The following is a 22,387-nucleotide window of genomic DNA, read 5'->3' as shown; positions in this document are numbered from 1 at the left end:
TAGATATAGTTACAGTACATATACAGGTAGGCCTTTCTTGCCTACGTTACGCTAGTGTGACCAGAGCAGACTTGTCTACTCTCTGTATCTGTGTCACTTGCTTTTGGCCTTGCATGTTTCTCTCTTACTGGACACTTTTGCGCACACGCATGAATTTGCCATGCTACCTGCTGACCTAATCAGCAATCAAAAATTCAAGGTATTGTATCGATTGTATGCAAGGGATCAGCGTTCAATGCCTGGTCAGGGTCGCTCACAGGTGGTAGGTAGTTGGCGATCGATGGGGTCAGTGGCGAAAGCAAAAAACTCAATTCATTTTTAACAAATTTATTTGAAAGAATGGTCATCCCCCATTTCATGTATTTGTTTTGTCTAGAAAGACAAATGGCTTCCTTGCTGTTTCTCCAGGTCCAGCACCTATCATTATCAATATAATACGATTATTTGCAAGCAGGCTAACTCTGCTGGCAGAGCAAATGGTAGCATTGGATGTATTTCTTTTGTCGAGAAAAAAGGGAAGAAGGTAGAAGTATAAAGTAGAAGTAGGAACTGGACTGAAGAATGATACACAGCTGCGGGGACTCATCTTCTGCACGAGTGCAGGTGCAAATCTGAGGCACCTCTGGTTCCAGTATCAGGTATGTATGCCAGTGGGATGGCTCACATGGCTAACTCTGCTGGTAGCGCCACTTCATGGTGCAAAAAAAGCAACGCACACACACAACACATTTTTATCAAATTTATTAAAAAAAAAAAAAAAAAAAGGTCATCACTCATGAAATCTGAGCAAAAGATGACAAAAGCATCAGCTCTTCAAGAAGGTATCCAGCAAAAGTGTTCTATGTAGAGATGGTAAATGTGCTGTATTAACCAGAATGATGACGCCTCCATGATGGTTTATCTGTGCTTCTTGAAGGCTACAGAGAAGCACAAGGGAAAACAGTCTTTAGATTTAAAAAGTGGCTTTTTCTCAAATGCTTTTCAAATCCTCACCTTTTCTTTTGGTGTTCTTCTTCATGAGCTTCTTCTTTTTCTTGGGCCGAAGGTTATCGCCATCCTGCACCAACAACAAACACCAAGTGTTAAGAGTCAGCGCGTGGGGAACGTAACCCACACTCGCCTCGTGCAGGACAGACGTGGGCCTGTGGGTGACGCCCTTCCCATAGTTTATTGTGGAAGGAAAAAGATGTTAGGGTGCATAATGGTCCAGCTTACCCGTGACCCCCCAATGAGGACAACTGGTATCGAAAATGGAATGATGGAACACACTCTGATGCAATGGCAAGATAGTTTTATCCAGTTTCGCTGGCTTGCTCAAAAGCAGTAAACAAGCATGACCTCACCTGGCCGCCCTCGCCGCCAGTCAGCGCTGTGATGTCACCAAAGTGAGTGATGCCGCTCAGCTGACCGGACATGGCCATCAGTCTTCTCTTTTTGGAGTTTTTCTCTCGCTTGGGAACGTTGAGACGGACCATCATGGACTCCTCGTAGGTTTTCCTGTGGTGTTTATAACGTCATATTACTCAATGACTAACCGGAAACACAGGAATTACGATTCACGGTTCCCTGCAAACTGCAAATATATGTGATAGTGGGGTTCTATGGTACGCGTAGTGTTACACGTAGACACAAATACAAACACACCTGTGGAGCTCCTCGCGGCTTTCGCGCTCACTCTGGAAGTCACGTCTTTCCCGGATCTCCTCGGGAGCGTCGCTGTACTGCTGCCTCAGCTCCTGGATGACAGAACTTCTCAGCGCTGCCCGTTTCTGCCGCTCCACCTGAGCTTTCTGCTTGTCCGCTTCAGTCATGTCGCCATCTAGTGGACAACGACTGCAATTAAGGCCCTTTTCCTTAAGAGGCACAAAGTGCAGCTGACCCATAAAGATAACCCCAGATTACCATAATGCACTGCAGCGATTTTGGGTGGAAGATATTTCCTGTCAGTGGCGCGGGCTGCTTTTTTCTCTGACACCTTGTTCTCCTCCTCATCTTCAGACTCGGAGTCACTCAGCTGTTTCATTGAATAATATGACGTCACAGACACCTTTCACCTTTCAATACATAAATACATGCAAAAGGCGGCGTACTTTGCTCATAAGATTCTCCGGATTGGGACGAAGCTGCAGCGGGTCGTTTTCAGCTGAAATTGAAAGCAAACAGGTTAACTGACGAACAACAGGTCAGTATTTTCCCAGAAAATCCAAACTGTCTTACCCAAACTGCCAGTGACAGCTGTGCGCACCAGTTTATCAATTTGGTACTTCAGTTTGTGGTCAAGAGGTCGCATCTTCTCCAGGACCTTAAAAACAAGAACAGATTATACAGAGAGACCAATGTTTGCTTTCAAAGTATATTTTAGAAATATGAGAATATGAAAAATATAGAAATATATATTCAACCCCGTATTGGTCGGGAATATTTAAGGGACATGACAGCTGCCCAATCACGTCCGTTATGTCACACTTGTGCACTTACTTTTGCCGATGATAAAAACAATGTACATGCTCATTTTTATTTTTTATGCTTTACAACACGTTGGAATAAGCCTTAAAAAGGTTCGCAAACAGATGATGCGTTATGATGCTAATTTTAAAGACATTTAAGATTGTTTTCACTTTATACCAAATGATGGTATGGATGGGATTTAAAAAAACAAACCCTAACCAATCACAAGGCTGTCATTGAAGCTAGCACCGCTACTGCCGCCGATACCAGTTTCTTACCGTCCTGATGGTGACCAGTCGGTTTAAGGCTTCACTCTCCTTTATTTTGCCACCTTCCGTCTTGATGCTGATCAGGTGAGTGAGATCTTGGAGGTAGAAGAGCAGCAGGTGATAGCGGAGATCCAAAAAGGACAAACCCTGTCACACAGAATGAAAGCCATCAAACATCAGCCTGTAAAAAAGCAACAACGCCCCTCACATTTCAGCAAGCATTAGTTCTTTTATTCCAGTACATCTTCCCAAGATACAATACTATAGAAATGACACTTTAGAGGAGTCAGTGTACAGCTTGTGTAGTGGTAGAGATGTACTATTTGCTGAAAACATGGTCTAATATTAGTACTAATATATCTATGTGAATATTGGTCGTATTTCTAAAAAATTAACATTTTGTTGAGTTTCATGTCTTGTATTTTTGTCTCCCTCGTATAAAGCCGAGATGAGCCGTGAATATAGTGTAGCGTTACACCCCGAAGGGAAAGACTTCCAATTCTGCGCTCACCTTAGATGTGTTAAATGCACCACCTTTCACTTTCGTCAGCAGCTCTTGGACATGACGCGTCACTGCAGCCACCTACAGAGACGTTGTGTTGACATACTTTGAATGTCACGACTAAATAGGATCACTTAAACGACACTAAAAAAACACACGGTCACATCAAATGAAATGTTTACCTGCTCTGTGAGGGTATTGAACAACTCAACAGCTTTCGGCAAATCGCTTTCGATCAAATCCTGCAAGAAAGTGAAATTGTGTGACATTATAAACTACGGCCACGAAGTACGGGAGCCACTAACTTATTTGACGCCAGCGAGCAAGCCAACGTATTTCAAGACGAAACCGCTATCCTCTCTAACTGTCGTCGATGTTATGCATCAAGCGAAACGTTAACAGTCATGTCCAAACACTAGAAATAATATAGCCAATTATAATCCACAAATAACAGTGGATAGCAACGTTTATACTCACGTTGTCTACGTGGGAAGCCATTTTGGATTTCCTGAAAATACGGAAGGCGCAGTGAGACAAAATTTATTAGCTTTGAGACGTCTCCCAACACCAGTCTTTAAATATACATGGTATTAAAATGTATTCAACCAAGTAATCTGTTTAATCAAACAATTTTATTTAGCAATCCTTGGCAACCATTGCTGTTAGTGAACAAATATCATGCCCCTTGGTGTTAATAATTGTATTATAATAACACACTTATTTATCTGTGTGTTTGCGTGTGTGCGTGAGGGAGGAGAGAAAGAGAGAGAGAGAGAGATAAAGACAGAAGGGAGAGACTTCCAGGTTTCCTCAAACCATTTACCATCAAACTGTCACCCCGGATGACTACCTGGCGAATAATCTGAGAGTTTGTGGACTAAGTAGTCATGGTAAGTCAGTCTATTTGTGTGCAATTCCATGAACTACAGCAGCAATGCACTTTTATTTAGTGAAACGAGTGGGGCAAAAGTATGATGCAGTGGACACATACTGTTGAATTCATCATCTATGCCAGTGCCAATCAAAGTGAACATTATTGTGTTTGTAAATTGTTCATAGAGCTCTTGCGTTGCACGAGAGAGCGTATATTTTCATGTTAATTTGTCATAGCCTTGCTGTTTTTCCCCAGGAGTGGACACAAATGACAGCGTTCAATCTCACAGACATTGTAAAGTTGCGTTTTGAGTAAAGTGAGAAAACTGCTGTTTTTGCTTACTGTGTGTTTGAGATGTCCACGTCCCTTTTAACTAATGCATACACATCAACACATTCGATTTTCAAAATACTTTTTTTAGATGAAAAATGTAAAAATAGCACGTACTTCATCAACAAAAAAATGCAACATTCTGAGCAGAGCTGGGCCCTTCTCAGTGTGGCTTCCTAGGTGACATTTTTTAAAATTTGTTTTTAATATTTATGATTTACATAAGAAGAAAGAAACTGAATGGCATTGTTTTTTGTTTTTTTTTTCCTGATTTTTATGTATTTGGAAGATAATATGTAACCCAATTTACGTGGTTAACAAATTACAACTATACACCAAAAAACATATAAATATCCTACAAAATAAAAATATTGCAAATAAAGGAATAAATAATAATAATTATACATACAAGAATCAACATCAAACAATTTCATTAACCCCCAGTTTTCACACTATAATCACTACAAAAACAAATATTAAAGTGAGTATACATAAAATATCTTTATCCTACTATATGCAAAACTATGTACAGAAATGATGAGACTTACTGTATTTGTTAGAATTTGTTGTCATACAAATTTTTTAAATTCTCCTGATTTTTGGCGCCCCCTGGTGGCCACGGCGCTCTTGGCAGCCACCTGTATTGCCTAATGGGACAGCCGGCTCTGGTTTCTGTGGTTAACATTACTAACATGGAACCCCCGACAGATGTCTGAATCCAGGGTGTCCTCTGTCATCCATGAGTGGATGAGCCCGTACCCGGGTCAGACCCACATGACGCTGAACCCCACCACTTCTAGCCCTGCGGGCTCCACCAATCTGGCTCCAATGGACATGATATCATTCAGCCAGTCTCAGAGCCTGAGGGGGGGCAGTGAAGACAGAATAGACGAGCAGATGATGGGACTTTCGTACCTACCCTACACATCTACTTGTCTCGGCAACACCACGAGTTCGGGGAATCACCACCACCACCAGAACCTTGGCAACAATCAGCAGGTGAGACAGAAACAAAGGTACTTTTTATTTTGTGTCGTTTATCAACACCAAGTGTCCTCCTCAGGAGTTCTCTGCTCCTTTCCTCCTGCCAACATTGCGGCCGCCGGTGGCTAAGCGGTGCATCAGCAAAGACAGTGCGGAGTACCGCCTGCGACGCGAGAGGAACAACATCGCCGTGCGCAAGAGCCGGGATAAGGCCCGCCGGAGGATCCTGATGACCCAGCAGAGGGCTCTGCAGCTGCAGGAGGAGAACCAGAAGCTCCAGATGAAGATCGGGCAGCTAACACAGGAGCTGGACACTCTCAGACACATCCTGTCCCAGCGGCACATGACAGGAACGGAGGAGGGGACGGCAGGGGTGTCCACTATCTAAGCCAGGGGTGTCCGATTGTTTTATTTTTTTGGGCTGTGGCACATTGTAGAAATAAAATTAAACCAAAAAAGAGAGAAAATAGAGCAAAAAGATGGGGGGTATTTTTTTAGCTTTTTTACAAAAGTTAAAAAAAAATAGCAAAAAAACTCAAATCCTTTCATTTTTCAGTCTGCTAAAGTTGTGGATGGTGAGCGTAGGCATCATTTCCCCGTCTTCTGCCGTCATTCTCAGGAATAATTCAACTTTTAAAAGTCATGACAAAAAGATACAATGTTTGGTTATTGTAGCTTATTATTGTAATGTAAATAAACACTGAAGCTGCATTTGAGAACTTTATGGTCATCGTATTTGTTGTAACAACAAAAAAGGACTTGACATTTTTCCCTGCTTTAATTTTTCCATTGTGGTTTAAGTAGTAGAACTACATTGCACCATAACATTTCATACGGTGTTGACTTCTATTTTTTCCAATAGTATTACATTTTTTTCTAATATTGTCAATATTATTACATCCATTTTCTATATATTTCTATTTTCTAATATTTTAACACTTTCAACAATACAATACAATAATGTCGACAATAGAGTACTATGCAAAAGTCTTATGGCGCCACTAATTTCATTGCTTTTTTGTCCCTCAGCAATCATTGTGACAAAGTAAAAGCGTGTTAATCAGCATGATCGCGCTAAAAATACAAACCCAATTTACACCAAAAACCAAGGAACAAGGCTTTGTAACCAAGGAAGAACCCCCAACATTTTGGTGAGGATCTGGACAAAGGGGCTGCTACGTGAATGTATTATTATTATTATTATTATTATTATTATTATTATTATTATTATTATTATTACAGTTTGGGTCACAAAAGCATTGAAGGACTGTGGTCTGCATGTGCTCGTGAAGGCATTGCAAAAACAACAAATCTAATTCTAATCATGGCTTTAAGACTTTTGCCCAGTACTGTATTTGGTATTTGTCGTTCTGGATCTCTTTAGATTGTGCAGTTTGTTGTCATTTAGTAGTGATTCTTGAGCAATAAGGGCTTGTATTTAATACGAAATACATTCATAAAGCGCAATTTCAATGGAATCATTTCAAGTAAGTAGACAACTGCTCATTTATTCATAATGTATGCATAGCTACTTGCATAGTTAAATTAAATACATTTAATTAATACATTAAATAATTTATTTAATCATTGAAAAAATTATTTAATAAAATTAATAACTAAATTTAATTAATCAGCAATTAATTTAATTAATTACTTTGTATTTCTTTATTATACAAACTTTACTGCATTTTAAAAAGTTTTATTTATGATGTATTTAATTCATTTATTGTAATTATTCAATTATTCAATTAAATGTTTTAATTTAATGATAATAATTAGCATTTCATTTTATTAATCAATTTTTATTTACTTATTACAGAAACTGTATTGCTTTTTTTACAAGTAAAAAAAAAAGTTGAATCCCAGTAGTAAGATACATTTTAAAAAAATGTGTTCTTTTGAGCTCACTCATTTTGCAAGTTGGTTTTATTTGTCATTATAGAACAGGGGTCACCAACGTGGTGCCCGCGGGCACCCGGTCGCCCCTCACGACCACATGAGGTGCCCGCAAGCCTGCTTTTCATTCAGGTTTTCAGTTAATGTGAGAACACTAGAAAGAAAAGCATTCTGAAACATAAAATGTGAGTTGTGGATACCAGCATTTTGTGAATGTTTTGGTAAAACAAGCATATTTGATCTGTTTGGGTTGAAATAAGGTATGAAAATCATTTCTACAAAAATGAGTAGCTCGTGGCCATTTTCATTTTCTAAAAGTAGCTCTCGCAAGAAAAAACGTTGGTGACCCCTGATATAGAAGGTCTGTCCTCCCAAAATGGTTGCCATACGGACCAGCATGTTTTTGTGTTTGTAATTGATGCAGTTATTGTGTTTTTAAAGGAGTATCATCAGTAGTCTGAGGTGGTTGTGGTAACATTGGCATTTTGCAGTTCCTAAAAACAACACGATGACTTTTTTTTATATAAAATGATGAAAATGGTTCATGCAAGAAATGCATCAAGATGCAGAAATACATGCGTACCAAAAAGAAAAACCTCTAGTTGCAGTATTTATTCATAACAAGTGAAGAGTATGCAACTTCTATTTTTTCTGGGTCTCAGTTGGTTATTTTAGTTTGACAATATGCAGGGGGGCAATAAAAAATGAGGACACAGAAACCCCCCCCCCAGCAATATAGTGTAAAAAAAAGTTATATTGTAAATATTGTTACTTTCCAGATTTGCTGCTAAATCACCTACTTGGTGCTTATGTGATTGTTCAAAGCTGATGGTAAGATAATTGTTGGCCAACTAAGTTGCCCAAGAAGCTGTGGTTTGTGGTAAGATTCAATAAAATCTAAAATGGCTTCTCTTTGTGTAAACAGACTGATAAATGTGTTTTTTAAAAGATGGTACTGCTCTATTTAAGTCAACTTTTCTACTTATTTTGCGGATATCCTTAACAAGTCCAAAGCTTGTGTGTGAAAAAAGGTGACTATTGATTCGGTGCAGCTTTTGCACATTTTTCTTTGTCATAGATAATAGTGTGGTGCAACCAAACATGATGTATGAGATGTTACATCAGGGAACATGGCATCCACCTGCCACATCATTTACCATAAGTCGTCTAGCCACAGAAACGGACGTCACGCCGTGGACCGTTGTTCACTAGCGGTTTCCCTTTGTGAGATGGGTAAGATTTCGACACAGCGGAGGATGGAGATGAGGAGCGTGGAGATGCTATCAGTGTTTTTGGGCTGCCAGGGCCTTCCTGTGGCTGTGATGGTCGTGAAGGGACACAGAGATAGGAGACACACAGGAGGGGGTAGGGGAAGCCAGACAGACAACTTAAAAAAAAAATAATCTTGGCCCAAGATGATCTCGTTTTTCATCTCATGCACTAAAGGGGAAATAAAAAGCGTGATGGTCCTTTGTTTTAATGAGGTATGATTGATACACTCAACATGGCCATGGAAGTCATCTTCATTAGCAGGGTGGAAGGATGACACAACCTACATCTTCAGTCATTTATAAAAACGAAAACTGGGTGAATTGATTTGGGATTTTCTCTCATTTACACAAGGTCAAAACTACACAATGTTTTCCAGCAAGGACCACATTGTGAAAAATGAAAGGATGCAAGGGCCACAAATGCTTTATAATACATGACATGATATCCTGTATATGTCCAGAAAAAACTGCATCTCAGTTTAGTGATACAGGTAAAAAAGCCTATTATTTGTATCAACTTTGTTCTTGCTGTTTCTTTTATTTGAAATTTTCCTAAATTATTATTAGTATTTTTGTAAACTTTTTTATTCTATTTTTTCTCGTAATATTATGAATTTATTTCCGTAAAATTGTGACTTTTTCACATTACAACTTTTTTGTCTGTATTGACTTTACACAGATGTCTTTTGCATTTCTGCTGTGCTGCTGTTGGTTTTTTAACATTTTTTCCACATATTTCAACTTTCTTCTGAAATAATCTTTGTAAATGATCTTTTTGTAATATTATGACTTTGTTCCCATAATATTATAATTTCCCCCAACCTAATTTACCAAAAATTACAACCTTATTGTGTTTTGCTTGTTTCTCATAATATTACAGTTTTTAAAAAATACTGCATTTTTTCCTTAATATTTCAACTCTATACTACTGAAATGACTAAAATTGCAACATTTTTCTCGGTTGAATACAACTTTTTTCTCTTCATATTTTGACTTTATTGTCATAAAATTACGGCATAATATTTGGCATTTATTGCCATAATATTACAGCTTTATTTGTTGTTTTGTTTCTCACAATATTATATATATAATGTCTTTTTTCTTTAATATTTCAACTTTACGCTACTAAACTGACATTATTTTTACTCACCATATTACAGTGTTATTCTCGTAAAAATTCCGACTTTTTCTCATTAGATCACAGCTTTCTTCTCTTAATATTTTGACTTTATTCTGGTAAAATGACTGCAGTTTTTTCCACTTTTGCTGTTGTTATGGTTTAAATAGTTTCCTTGTTAAATTACATTTTTAGAATGCGCCGCGGGCCAATAAAAAACAAACAGCTGCAGGCCGTAAACGGCCCACGGACCGCAATTTGGACAACCTTGGTTTAAAACCCATCCAATAGGTGAATACATCTGCACAAAATATGATATATTTGCTTTTGTATTACACTATGCATGATCAAGAAAATGAGTTTAATACCTAAAAATGAATATATCTCATTAATAATGACTTCATTCATCCAAGTACAGTATATGAGTATGTGTCTTACCATTCTAAACCCCTCTATCTATAGTGGCGATCGCATATTGAGCACCAAACATTGACTTCTTGTGTGTGACCCGAGCGTGTCTGTCGAAATGTCCCCGCAGCCTCGTGTGGGGCAATATGTGGTCCTCGGACTGCAACGTCGCCACAGAGTGAGGAAAGAACGAATTTCATCTAATCCCCACCAAATTACCCAACATCCAGCAGGCCATATGAACCCCACGGCAACCCCACGGAGCACACATATATTAAAATTATTCCCTGACGGCAGTAACACGCAAACTGCTATCTGTGCAAACCTTATTTGGGCATAATTACTCTGGATGCTGTTACTGTTAGCTTACCTCAATATTGGTGGCATCATTGTGTTATTAGTATTCTGCTGGCATTCATGGCAATGAATGATTATATTTTCTGTATATATATATATATATACATATAATGTGTAATATTGCATTATTATTATTATTATTATTGCATTCATTGCATTATTACAATAGCTGAGTTCTATGTTTGTTTTTGTTGTTTTCAAGCCTTTATAAAAAAAAAAGTATGTAGTATTTTTCTACATATGGTCTTCTCTAATCTGGCCACCTCACAATGCTTGTGTCTCACTCGAACTATAAAAAATTAAATGTACAAGTCGTTTCTTTCTTGTTTTTAACGTCAAACAAACAGTTGGTTTATTCTGCAGGAGAGTGATTTTTGGAATAAAACGTCACAGGCTGTATGGCTCCCTCGTGTGGCAAATAAGTGTTATGACATGAGGAAGCCCTAAAAAAAGTAAAAGTGAAATTATTACAGTATTGGTACAGCAGATATTGACCTGTCAATCATATTTGAGAAGAGCTAAATAAAATGACGAATTAGGTGAGTATATAATTGTAATAATATATAATAATAATAATATACAATTGTTTTAAAATACTTAAATTTAAGGTAGAAAAGAAATAAGCAACAAATAAGCAATAAATAATGATTATACAGTCACCTCCAATTAAATGAAAATTCATTATAAAAAAATGTAAACTTATTGGATTGTATAAAAAAGTGTGGCTTAACTCACCTTATAATAGACGATCTTTGCCAGCACCGAGACCGGAGACGTCATCGACTTTCTGGCCGATTGCAGCCGAAGTTTGTCGAAGTGGTGTCGCCGTCGGCGAAGGCTCACAACACACATGCAGTTTTCCAGACGCTCTTTGTCCGCCACCGGCTGGATGACGACACTCTTTCCTCTCAGGTGCCGTCGCTCACAATCCGACTATGTCATCTTCTTTCAAATCGGCACCGAATTTTGAACGGGAATAATTAAAAAAAAAAAAAAACAGCGAGGAGGAAGGAGCGTCCAGCCCGGCGAGCTTCTTCTTCATCATCATCATCATCACAGCTGCTGCCAGTGTTAGCTACAGCACAAGTACAGCGTCCTAGTGTGTGCGTGTGCGTGTGTGCTTTTACCGTTGTTTTTATAACACAGTAATGTCGTTTCCTGCTGGACTACCACACAAAACTACTCTGTGGAGCGTCTCACTCCGCAATGTTTGGACGAGACAAAGCAGCACACAAATAACACCACCATTATAAAGGAGGTAAGGAAGAAGTGCTAGCAGTGGGTGTTTATGGCTGATGGGGTGTAGCTTCTTTATTCTATATGTTGTGCTTCCTGCTCCTTACATTCCCTCCACGTTTCCACCCCCCTCGTGTATAAAGGCTCTTATGTAACCCGGTGGGATTCCTCTTTGCAAGGCTGCAGTTGAAGAAGAATCATGTGCATCAGCACCATACATTTCATGAGAGTGAAATATACACTGTGTATATTTTTCAATATATCAACTCTGCAAAGTAAAAGTTGTGCAATATTTTTTCCCCATAGATCCTTGCAACACCTCTACGGTACCATCAACCACCATCATGACATCGCCAGACTCGCCACCTCTGGTGTCCCCTTCCCCATGCCCCGCTCCACCTCCGTCGCTCCCCACCTCCCCGGTGCCGTCCTCCCCGGCCCCGTCCTCTTCCTCCCTCCCAGCCCCGCCCTCGCTGCCTCCCACGGGAGAGGTGATGGTTCTTGCTCTGGGCAGGAAGAAGCAGAGGGTCCTGATTGCTCTGTCCATCCTGCCCAATCTCTTCCTGGCTTTCCTGTTATCGTCCGACCCCCTCATCACCCTATCCTCGCCGCACTACTGCCACCTGCCGGGGCCGGCCCCGTCCCCCGAGGTGCTGAACGCCTCCCTGCCCTGGGATAAGGGCTTGAGGCCTGGTGACGGCGGGGGGTTGTCCCAGTGTAGGCAGTACGCCAACGGGAGCCAGTCGGATGTAGTGGACTGCCAGGCCGGCTGGGACTACAACATCACAGAAGGGCTGAGGAACAACATTGTTACGGAGGTAAACCTTCAGGCCGCTCTCTGACTGAGGTCATTTTAGCTTCGTTAGCTCAGTTTCAGGTAATCAGATCGAGGGATTTGATGTGTGACATCCATGTCATCAATATTTGATCACTACGACAGGTGAAACCTGTTTCTCTGACAGCCTCCTTCTCACCTTTCCTTTTGCTTCCCTGGTCAGGCACACGTCATGGAGCGTCTCCATGGGTAAAGTTCCTACTTCCTGGGTAAAGATTCAGGTTTCAGGGTAAAGTTCCTGGTTCCAGGGTAAAGTTCCTGGTTCCTGGGTAATATTCTTAGTTCCTGTGTAAAGTCCCTAGTCCCTGGGTAAAGTTTCTGTTTTCTGGGTAAAGTTCCTGATTTCTGGGTAAAGTTTCCGGTTAAAATTCCTAGTTCCAGGGTAAACGTCCTGGCTTGAGGGTAAAGTTCCTAGTTCCTGTGTAAAAGTTCTTAGTTTCCGGGTGAAGTTCATAGTTCTAGGGTAAAGGTATTGATTCCAGGCCAAAGTTCCTGATTCCAGGGTAAAGTTCCTGGTTCCTGGGTAAAGTTTGTGGTTCCAAGGTAAAGTTTGCGGTTCCAGGGTAAAATTCTTCATTCCAGGATAAACCTCCTGGTCCTAAGGTAAAGTTCATAATTCCAGAGTAAAGTTCCTGCAGTGGAAAAGCAGCTGTGGCCCAGAGACATTATGTCACAGATGTCCATCCGTTGAATGTGATGACTCAGGGACATGTGGATGAAATATTAGTGGTCCTATGAAGATAAAAGGTGTCAAAGGATGAGGTGAAGGTCTTCAATGATGACATCATTCCTTAACTGATCTTATTGACCAAGAGTCTACATGGTTGTGAACTGCAACCAGGCCAGTTCTTGTTCAGCTTGCCCCTGAGAAATTTGAAATAAGCTTAAGAAAGTATGAGGGAGAAATTTTGAACATTTTTCTTCAAAGTATTTTGGGATTTTGCCGTTGGACCTTCAGCTTCGTCTCATTAAGGCTCGGTGCATTTTAATTGTGTTTTGCCTGCTGGACTTTTCCATTCAAGCTGCTCTCACACACTGTGGCCTGTGTGTGTGTGTATGTGGGCACACATTGATTGAATGCCTACACCGGAGATGTGAGCTCAAAATGCATGAGGCATCAAATGGCCTCTTTTACAGAGAAATGCACAGAAACTCTGCATCATTTATGTAAAATGTTACCTTTTTACACAGAATGTGAAACGAGATTTGCTGCAATAGTCTTTTTTCGACAAATTACAAATCATACAAAAACTGGGGGCGTATGAAAACAGAGGTTGACTGTAAATTCAGAGGCTGAAAACTGCCAAGGAAAAAGGTGGGACATGTCTGGCTTTCACAGGCAGTTTAAAAGGGGCTTTGGAATCAGTCATCTTCAACGTCTGAAGGAGATGTCTTGCACTGCTTCACTCAACAGCAAGCAGTTAAGACCTCGGCTGCAAAGCAATAGAGTGTTGCACATCCGCAGACGCTATCTGAATTTAACGTCACCTAATCAATAAATTCATGAAGACCCGTTAGTTTCCCTAAATCGTACATGTTCAGCAGAGATATTTCGACAGGTTCATGCTTCCAACAGTTTCCCTGCACATCGCAAGGACCTTAAAGGCATGCTTGGGTGAGTTTGGTAGGCAAGAATTGAAAGCCTTGACCTTAACCCCATCAAATACTTTTGTGTAATGGTCAAATGTTTGAATAATAAATGTCTTGTGTCCATTATTCTATTTGATTTGACTAATACAGTGGTACCTCGGTTAATGTCCACCCTGGTTAGCGCATTTTTCGGTTAACATCCAAAATTTTTGCTAAAATTTTGCCTTGGCTTTCTTTCGCCCGCTTGTTTAGCATCCAAAATACCGTCCGGTTTGTTTACGCCGCCTTGGATCACACGGCCAAGACGAAATCTCGCGATACTTGTACGTGATCGCACAATGCATTGTGAGCCATGGGCGTCATTTTAGGACAACAGCGTTTGTTTACATCAGAGTTTCTCGCAAGACAGACTTAAAAAAATCTTGTGCAAAGTTGCCATTCAAGCAAGTCCGAAAGGTCGTTGATGCAGTTTTTTGAGCTCTAACAAAGCACAAAGGCAACACTGCCTGTCCCTTGTTTGTAAAACCAGTCTAGTGAGTCTTCAAACTTGTTTGTGTGCATTTTCCCAACCTGCATCCACCCATATGAACACCCTGGCCTGCTGTCCCGCTTGCCCTGGCAGAGGCCAGTGCACACTGGATGACAGATAGTTTGTGACAAGCTTTTATGTTTCTGCGCTCCAGTTCCAATTAGGCAAAGCTTTTCTTTTTTTTGTCAGGCGGGCTTCTGTGCCTCTCTCTCTTTCGACCATTACAATCATTTTTGCTTTGAGCAGCTCAGCTGTGAATGACAGGGCTTCCTCAAAAGTGAACAGAAGATTTTCATTACCGCCCCCGCGGAGATGATATCTTGATGTGGCTTGTTTGTAGAAAAAAATAAACAAGTCTAGCTAACCTATCTACATTTTTAGACCATGCTGCAGCTGTTTTTAGTTGAGGATGACTTTTCATGTGACTGCACTAATTGGTAATGTGAATGCATTTGAGCAGTCGGACTGTTCCTCTTATGTAATTACTGATGAAACCCATTACACTACCAATACAAGTCATCAAAATGCAAAGCGAAGAGACACTGGCTGAGAGAAAAATGCACTGATGACTAGGAGTGGGGGAAATAATCAATTCTTAGATGCATCGCGATGTGGACATTGACGATAAAAAAAAACAAAACCCCCCCAAAAAGACGGAAAGCGTAAGTGCCGTCCGGACAGTTTATGGTGGTGCCCCTAAGTTTCAGAAGTCTAATATTTGTTTGTAAGTAATGGCAGACTTTTTTATGTTGGTTACTCAGAATATGTTGATTTTTATAAATTTTAAAAATGCTGCTACTGGTGCACTTTACTTTTCCTGCTGGTTCTGTGCAATGGGAAATATGTTGGTAGATGTAACCTTCCAATTATTACAAGAAAATGGAAGTAAATGAATCTGAATCATGTTTATTTTAATTGTGGATCATTACACATTGCTTTGTTTTAGTAGTACACAGCGAGTAAAAAGAAATTAGATGTCGAAAAAAATGATGCTTGAAAAAACGGACAAACTACTAATCACCAAAAGAGATGCATTGATAATCGTTTTATCATCACATGGCAGGACTCTGAATCGTAATCGGATCAAACCGTGAGGTGGCCAGAGATTCCCACCCCTACTGATGACTAATTAATGATCTTTGTCCATTCTGGTGCTTCAGGTAGCTTCTCCAGTGTGACACACAATGACATTGAGTTACTCCCTCTTTTGTGTGTAGTGGGATCTTGTGTGTGCTCGCTACTGGCTGGTCCCTGTGGAGGAGGTGTGCTTCATTCTGGGGGTACTGACCGGATGTCTTGGATTGGGATTTGCTGCTGACAGGTGACTAAAAACGTCTTTTTAAAAAAATTAGGCACTGAAAGATTGTACTACAGAAATTAACCTTGAACAAGGCCATAGTGCATCTTTGTCCTGTTGGTTTGATTGTCCCACGGGGGAAGTTTAAAGGCACAAAAAAATTCAATTTATGCACCAGTTGACTGAGTTTAATATTATATATATATATATAAATCACATATTTGTTCAAAATAACGCACACAGAACGTTTAACTGTGTCAGAACAGGATCAATTAGGCATAGGCTTTCAGATATCAACCAATCAGAGGAAAGGAAAATGCTGACGTTATTGTATGCCTGCTAGCTGGCCCCATGAGGTGAATCTGAAATCTGATTGGTTAAAGAAACAGCCCCATTGTTAATAGTGTTTAAGTGACATGGGCCAGCACTTATGATTATGAAGGCCCAGGGCAGATTACATTGACATGGCAACACATAGAAGCTGAAATCTGATTGGAAAAAAAATCTCAACATATACGTGCCATAATACACAACACACAAAATGAAGATAATAGACTGTTGGCGATAAATTAATACAATTTAGAATAATACAATTTGGAATTGTATTATTAATTGGAACAAATGCTTAATTGCTAGAATTGAAGGTGTAAATGTAGGTCAGTGCTTCTGGTAGTGTTTAGGAGGCTGACGTCACACCACAAACTTACACTGTATATATGGCCATTATAGTATTGCTAAATAGCAAATCTAGTATCGTGTATTTCTATATTACTGTTCAACAATTTTTTCTACTGATTTATTATTATGTTACTAAAATTACATTTGCAACAATTCGCCTTGTATTTATTCCAAATGTAGTGCTGAATCGTCCTAATTATCTTGTTTGCAGTTCTTCCTTTTAGAATCCAAACATATCCACAACTTTTTTTCTCATCGTCAGTCGGAATTTTTTTGTTTTTCTTGAAAAACGCACATAAAAGGCTGCCTGTGTGTGTTTCTTTGCAGAATTGGCCGCTCCAAGACCTTGCTGACGTCACTCACCCTGTCGGTGGTGTTTGGCGTTCTGGTGTGCGTGTCCCCGTACCCCTCCATCTTCATTGTCATGCGCTTCTGTCTAGCGGCAGCTACCGCTGGAGTCTACCTAACCCTGTACATCTCTCGTGAGTTTTACCATTTAAATTCATAAGTTAAAAGGAGAAAAAGAAAGCAATTATCTACACATCCAGCCTTTACGGGCCTGCTTGCTTTGATAATATGCTATCCCTCTTCCTGTTGAGATAATACGCGCTTGCTTGTCTCTCAGGCCTGGAGCTGTGCGAGCCGTCTTTGAGGCTGATAGCCACCATGCTGGGGGGGCTGACGACTGTTGCCGGGGAGCTGCTGCTGCTGGCTGTGGCCCTTGGCTGCCAGTCCTGGAGGGGTCTGCTGGGGGCCGGTGCCGCCCCACTAACGCTCTTCCTCAGCTACGGGTACGAGATGAGAATTGAGACGCTTCATGATTCTATGCATTCTATATCTATATTTTGGATGTACACTGAAATAAGCAAAAAAATAATTTCCCACCAGGGTTTAAAGTCCTGTATTGACCTGAATTTTTGTTTTATTTTTTCCCTAGAAAAAAGATAATCTTACATTTGGTTTCTTTAGATTTTTATTTATTTATTATATTATTATTAATTCAAAAATAATTGATTAATAATAGTTCATTGATAAATAACAACAGCAATAATACATCCACAATTCATTATGAAATTTATTATTGTATTCTTATTATTATTATGAAATAATAATATTATTAGGGGTGCACGAAAATTATCGGACCGATATGAGGGAATTATGATGGCATACCGATAATTCAGATAAAAATATATTCCATAACCGATCATTTAAACAAAACAAAAAATACTCCAATGAGGCGGGATTATCCGTACTGTGCAAGTGAGCAAATGAAGTGCTCCTTTTTTCTCTTGCCTGTGACATTAACGGCCTGTCGTAACTTCCCCTGACCTCACTTGGAAACATTCACTTTCAGAGAAAGACATTTCGCGTGTAAGTTGTACCAAATGCTCCACGATGAGGGGGAAAAAAACCCATCAAGCACACAAAAAACCTTATCAGCCACCTGAAACGCCAGCCCCACGGCATTGGCCAAAGACCTCGTGGCGTCACACCAGCTGTTTGGAGCGTGACACTTTTTCATGCCTCCCCTTGAATTGAAATAGTATTCAGAAGCTGTAATATTTGTTTATCAGTACAAACCTTTGAATGAGTTGCTTGTGCCAGCATCATTCCAGCATCATTAAAGACCTGCCAGCCTTGAAGAACACCTCACCACGCTCCCCCAGGGGGGCTGGGCCCACTATTTGAGAAGCACTGGGGTAATGTAACTGCTGCTTCATTATGAAATATAAGCATTTAAATGTGTATTTGTTATCTTGAACATAACCAGAAGCTCATAAAGATGCAGCAGTCATGCTTAGAATTTTGATTGACATTTGCTAAAAGTCTCTCAATTCCATCTGAGGTGCTTGTTTTGGGTTGTATTGATTTCTCGTCACGCTGAGCCCTTTAGCTCGTGTCAGTATGCATTAAAGCCACTTTATCAAGGGTCCGTAATCCCTTAAGACCTCCAAAACCGAATTCACAAGTATGAACCACACAGAATGTGATGTGAGCCGTGGTGGTTGCTTTCCGCACGTGTGACTAATCCCACTCTATGATGCTGGGTAAAAAGGTCAGCTTGACTTATGTCTGCAGCATTCCTGGAGTTTTTCCAGAGTCACCTCGCTGGCTTCTGCTGTCTGAGCGGCACGGCGACATGAACTCCTTCAGTGAGAGGAGAAACTCCGGCAGAGATGCAAGGGACGACGAGAGCTTCACAGGTGCGATAGCTTCTCTAGAAATCACCTTTTGGTATTTGTGCATCTTCACCAAGCTTAACGGACATCCATGCAGCCTCTACTGTTGATATTTTATATTTTTTATATTATATTATCATTGGTGTTAATTGAAGTTCTCATCAGCAACTTCTTAAATGAATGATGCACCTTATAAAAGCCTTCCAGCTGCATCCCACCATCTTATTAGATTGCTTATATGATGCTAAATAACACAGACAAGCCTTCATCAATGCTAGTCACCTTGATGTTGCTGTGGAAGCACCTCACCTCTCTGTGAACATGAATGGAACTTGCATGGACATTGATCAAATGAGAAACCAGGTCAGAGCGTCTTTGTCCTCTGTGTGTTGTCACTAGAGCTGGATTCTGAGACGACGCCCCCCTCACGCCCCCGCCTCTCCTTCCCTGAGCTCCTCCATAGCAGGAATATCTGGAAGAACCTCTGTGTGCTGGGCTTCACCTCGTAAGGCGACCCTAGTCATGTGATTCATGTCTTTTCTATCTGGGAATCTCACCGGATGCGTCCTGTCCTCCCTCAGATTCATCTCCCACGGCATCAGCCACTGCTACAGCTCTTTCCGAGGTGACGTCAGAGGCACGGCCCCCAGCTTCTACTGGACGTACCTGCTCTCCGTGTGCGCGGGGGGCGGTGCCTGGCTGTTGCTGTGGGCGACGGTAAACAGGTGCGGTCGCCGCGGCATCCTGCTGCTCTCCATGACGATGACGGGCCTGGCTTCCTTGATCCTCTTAGGACTCATGAAGTGTAAGTATGTTGTTTACTTCCTGAAGTGATGAAAAACCAGCGTAGAAGGCTGTATTGGGATAATAAAGTACACGATTATTAATGAAGTACATAATAGACTTTATTCAGTTTTAATTTGCATGGTACAGAATTGACATGACTGTCTTGGTCTCTGTGTCCCTCTTGTGGCCAAAACGTAGTACAACACAAATAAAGCAAAGCCACACACTTCTGGGTTGAGGTGACATCATCGCAACGTGACGCAGCGTAACCTTCACTGACGGCAAACAGGAAGAAACGCTCCACACTAAACATGTCACCTTTTTTTCTTTACAGGAGGAGGAAGACAAGTTTTGTACTTTTCCCATTCAGTGACACTTAAGCGTTAACCGCTAAATTGTTCTGGAAGCCGCATTTTCATAAGGCCGCTTTTATTTTTATTTTATATATAATGTCATTCTAAGGCTCAGCCATAACATCACATTTTAAAAATTTTATCAACAAATGACTAATATACTCAAACATAAAGTAATAAATACACTGATGCAGAAGCAATCTTCACACTCAAAGATCTGCAATATGACAAGACCACTCTGCTGTTTTTAGGGACAAAAACACAAGGAGAGTTTTGCTTGTTTTTGAAGATATACCCCCAAAAACACTAGTCAAAGATCCTCTATATGACTTGGGGAGCTTTGCGGTTTTTAAGGACCTACGACAACACTAATCAAAGATCCTTGATACAATACTGCTCTTTCAGGATGTACTGAAAAAACTTCAAAGATCCTCTATGACAAGGACAGCTTTGTTTGTTGTTTTTAAGGACCAACTACAAAAAGGCTTGTCAAAGATCCTCTAAATGACAAGACTGCTCTTTAGTAAGGACAGACTGCAAAAACCCCTATCAAAGATCCTCTATCTGACAAGGCAAGCTTTGCTGTTTTTACGGACCTACTCTTCATAGGTAGTCAAAGATCCTCTATATACCAAGACTGCTCTTTTCAGGACCTAATTCAAAAACACTTTTCAAAGATTCTCTACATGACAAGGAGAGTTCTGTTTTTAAGGACCTACTACTGTCAAAGATCCTGGATATGACAAAGCGAGCTTTGCTTATTTTTGGTTGGTTGGTTGGTTGGTTTAATTTATTTTGAACACGCATATGTCCGAAAAGGAGTAGGAAGAAGCAGAGCTTATTTAATCCTACCCCCTCTTCGTAGCACATCAATTGCTAATACATGTGTGTACATACAAACACGTGCATACATATATATACACCTACATCTGCACCTACACAAGTACGCACATTTTTACATATACAGTATACAGGTACACAAATGATAAAAAAAAAAAAGTTTTTATTTTTTTTTTCCCTTTCTCCATTTTTTCCTCCTTCTCCTTTCCTTTTCCCTTTCTATTTATCCTGTCCTTTCTCTCCTGTTGATATCCACATCGTCTTTAGTGTTGCACTGCTAGTGACACTGGGTTTGTATACAAGAGTTCCTTTTATTAATTATGTCGAGGTTATTGCTGTGGAATGTAGTCCTTCTCTGTCTTGTAGGGTGTTTCCTCATAGTAATATAATGTTTAATATGCATCCAGATCACTGATATCTTGGACAACAAGCACTCTTGCGACTCCTGGACTTCCTTTTAGTTTGATGTAGATTTTCCCGTTAGTGCTCCAAGTGTTTTGAATCTTTCCTTGCTTCCTCAGGTCTCGTGCTTTCCTGGCGATGTCGGAATTGCGTTTTGTGAGATGCTCATTCATGTAGACGTTGGTGCCTCTTAGCTTCTTTCCCTGTTTCAGCAGTGCAGCTTTGAATTCCCTGTTGGTGAACTTAATGATGACAGGTGTGGTGTTGTTCCTGCCATGTAGTGGGACACAAGTGTCAATACTGTTGACATCGACATCCACCTCCTTCGAGTGTAGGAAGTTAGCAATCTGCTGCTTTTTTGAGGGCCTGCTATAAAAATACTTGACAAAGATCCTCTAAAAGACAAGACTGCTCTTCAAGGACCTACTGCAAAAATACAAAGATCCTCTACATGAAAAGGAGAGCTCTGCTTGTTTTTAGGGAACGTCTACAAAAATGCTTGTCAAAGATCCTCTATATGACAGGGCCAGTCTGGCGATTTTAAGGCTTAAAAAAAACTTGCATCAAAGATCCTCTATATCCTCTATTTGGTGTTTTCACTGTGTTGCAAAAATGTTAGTTGCTCCTAAGTTTTAACATGAACTTGCGGAGCAGTCTGATGTCCTTTATGTGCTGGATTGTGCCCGTGGGCCGGCAGTTGAATAACACTGCACTCCACTTTTTGAAAGTAATCGCGTGACTTTGGGGTCTTTCCTTTTCCAGATCTGAGTGAGACGGCCATCACTGTGTTCTCCGTGATGGGTCTCTTCTCCTCCCAGGCCACCGCCTCCCTCTGTGTCCTCTTCACGGCAGAGATCATGCCCACCGTCATCAGGTAGGACGCCACCCATGCGGAAGTAAAGTACTTTCTATTCAAACCTGAGGGGGTGTGTCCACAGAGGGACTGGCGTGGGCGCCGTGCTGGCCCTGGGCTGCGTTGGCCGCCTCAGCTCCCCACTCATGGACCTGAGGAACCACTACGGCTACTTCCTGCACCACGTGGTCTACTCCTCCCTGGCCCTGCTGGCCGTCTTGTCCATCCTGCTGCTACCCGAGAGCAAGAGGAAGCCGCTGCCGCAGACGCTGGCTGACGGGGAGCAGTACCGACGCCCTCCGCTGGGCAGGAGGAGGCGGGACAACGTGCCGCTGCTGGCCACGCCCAACCC

General features: G+C 40.9%; 4 protein-coding genes across 6 annotated transcripts in view; 2 read left to right on the top strand and 2 right to left on the bottom strand.

The window, feature by feature from the left end:
- Window positions 1-744: 744 nt before the first annotated feature.
- ngdn (neuroguidin, EIF4E binding protein) lies at window positions 745-11,520 on the bottom strand. 2 transcript variants are annotated; one of them, XM_054765391.1, is made up of 11 exons: window positions 11,192-11,520; window positions 3,402-3,461; window positions 3,229-3,300; window positions 2,727-2,864; window positions 2,218-2,302; window positions 2,091-2,143; window positions 1,903-2,014; window positions 1,645-1,819; window positions 1,344-1,497; window positions 994-1,057; window positions 745-917 (listed from the first exon to the last, which is right to left on the bottom strand). In XM_054765391.1, exons 1-11 carry the CDS (start codon window positions 11,306-11,308, stop codon window positions 898-900), a joined length of 1,050 nt encoding a protein of 349 aa, XP_054621366.1. In that variant the 5' UTR covers window positions 11,309-11,520; the 3' UTR covers window positions 745-897. The 2 variants fall into 2 exon arrangements, with proteins under 2 accessions (XP_054621366.1, XP_054621367.1); XM_054765392.1 differs by lacking the exon at window positions 11,192-11,520 and adding an exon at window positions 3,697-3,729 and having other exon boundaries at window positions 746-917.
- On the top strand, window positions 3,734-6,121 carry cebp1 (CCAAT/enhancer binding protein (C/EBP) 1). Its single transcript, XM_054765393.1, has 3 exons — window positions 3,734-4,109; window positions 5,132-5,422; window positions 5,487-6,121. Exons 1-3 carry the CDS (start codon window positions 4,107-4,109, stop codon window positions 5,793-5,795), a joined length of 603 nt encoding a protein of 200 aa, XP_054621368.1. The 5' UTR covers window positions 3,734-4,106; the 3' UTR covers window positions 5,796-6,121.
- slc22a17 (solute carrier family 22 member 17) overlaps window positions 11,255-22,387 on the top strand; it is a 13,741-nt gene continuing 2,608 nt past the window's right edge. For both annotated transcript variants that reach the window (XM_054765390.1, XM_054765389.1), the window contains exons 1-10: window positions 11,255-11,714; window positions 11,999-12,510; window positions 15,864-15,967; window positions 16,949-17,103; window positions 17,247-17,412; window positions 18,701-18,825; window positions 19,201-19,306; window positions 19,383-19,606; window positions 21,945-22,056; window positions 22,121-22,387. The exon at window positions 22,121-22,387 is cut by the window's right edge. In XM_054765390.1, the coding sequence (XP_054621365.1) occupies window positions 12,037-12,510; window positions 15,864-15,967; window positions 16,949-17,103; window positions 17,247-17,412; window positions 18,701-18,825; window positions 19,201-19,306; window positions 19,383-19,606; window positions 21,945-22,056; window positions 22,121-22,387 (1,733 nt within the window). In that variant the 5' untranslated portion in view covers window positions 11,255-11,714; window positions 11,999-12,036. The remainder of the gene's footprint in view (window positions 11,715-11,998; window positions 12,511-15,863; window positions 15,968-16,948; window positions 17,104-17,246; window positions 17,413-18,700; window positions 18,826-19,200; window positions 19,307-19,382; window positions 19,607-21,944; window positions 22,057-22,120) is intronic.
- The window catches only part of zmp:0000000991 (mucin-2), a 22,530-nt gene continuing 19,432 nt past the window's right edge, over window positions 19,290-22,387 (bottom strand). The window contains exon 6 of the transcript XR_008567333.1: window positions 19,290-19,655. The gene's annotated coding sequence lies outside the window, so the exon portion shown is untranslated. The remainder of the gene's footprint in view (window positions 19,656-22,387) is intronic.

Source organism: Dunckerocampus dactyliophorus, chromosome 21 (genome assembly GCF_027744805.1).
Source record: "Dunckerocampus dactyliophorus isolate RoL2022-P2 chromosome 21, RoL_Ddac_1.1, whole genome shotgun sequence".
Classification (NCBI taxonomy): Eukaryota; Metazoa; Chordata; class Actinopteri; order Syngnathiformes; family Syngnathidae; genus Dunckerocampus; species Dunckerocampus dactyliophorus.
Note: the sequence above shows the minus strand (reverse complement) of the source record. Positions and strands in the feature narration are given on the sequence as shown.

Excerpts from the sequence above, each read along its gene's own strand:
- cebp1 (XM_054765393.1), top strand. Across the intron at positions 5,423-5,486 it reads ACCTTGGCAACAATCAGCAG|GAGTTCTCTGCTCCTTTCCT; the intron begins GTGAGACAGAAA and ends TGTCCTCCTCAG.
- ngdn (XM_054765391.1), bottom strand. The coding sequence starts at position 11,308 with ATGTGTGTTGTGAGCCTTCGCCGACGGCGACACCACTTCGACAAACTT. Across the intron at positions 2,865-3,228 it reads GTGCATTTAACACATCTAAG|GGTTTGTCCTTTTTGGATCT; the intron begins GTGAGCGCAGAA and ends TCTGTGTGACAG. Across the intron at positions 1,058-1,343 it reads CTGGCGGCGAGGGCGGCCAG|GATGGCGATAACCTTCGGCC; the intron begins GTGAGGTCATGC and ends TTGTTGGTGCAG.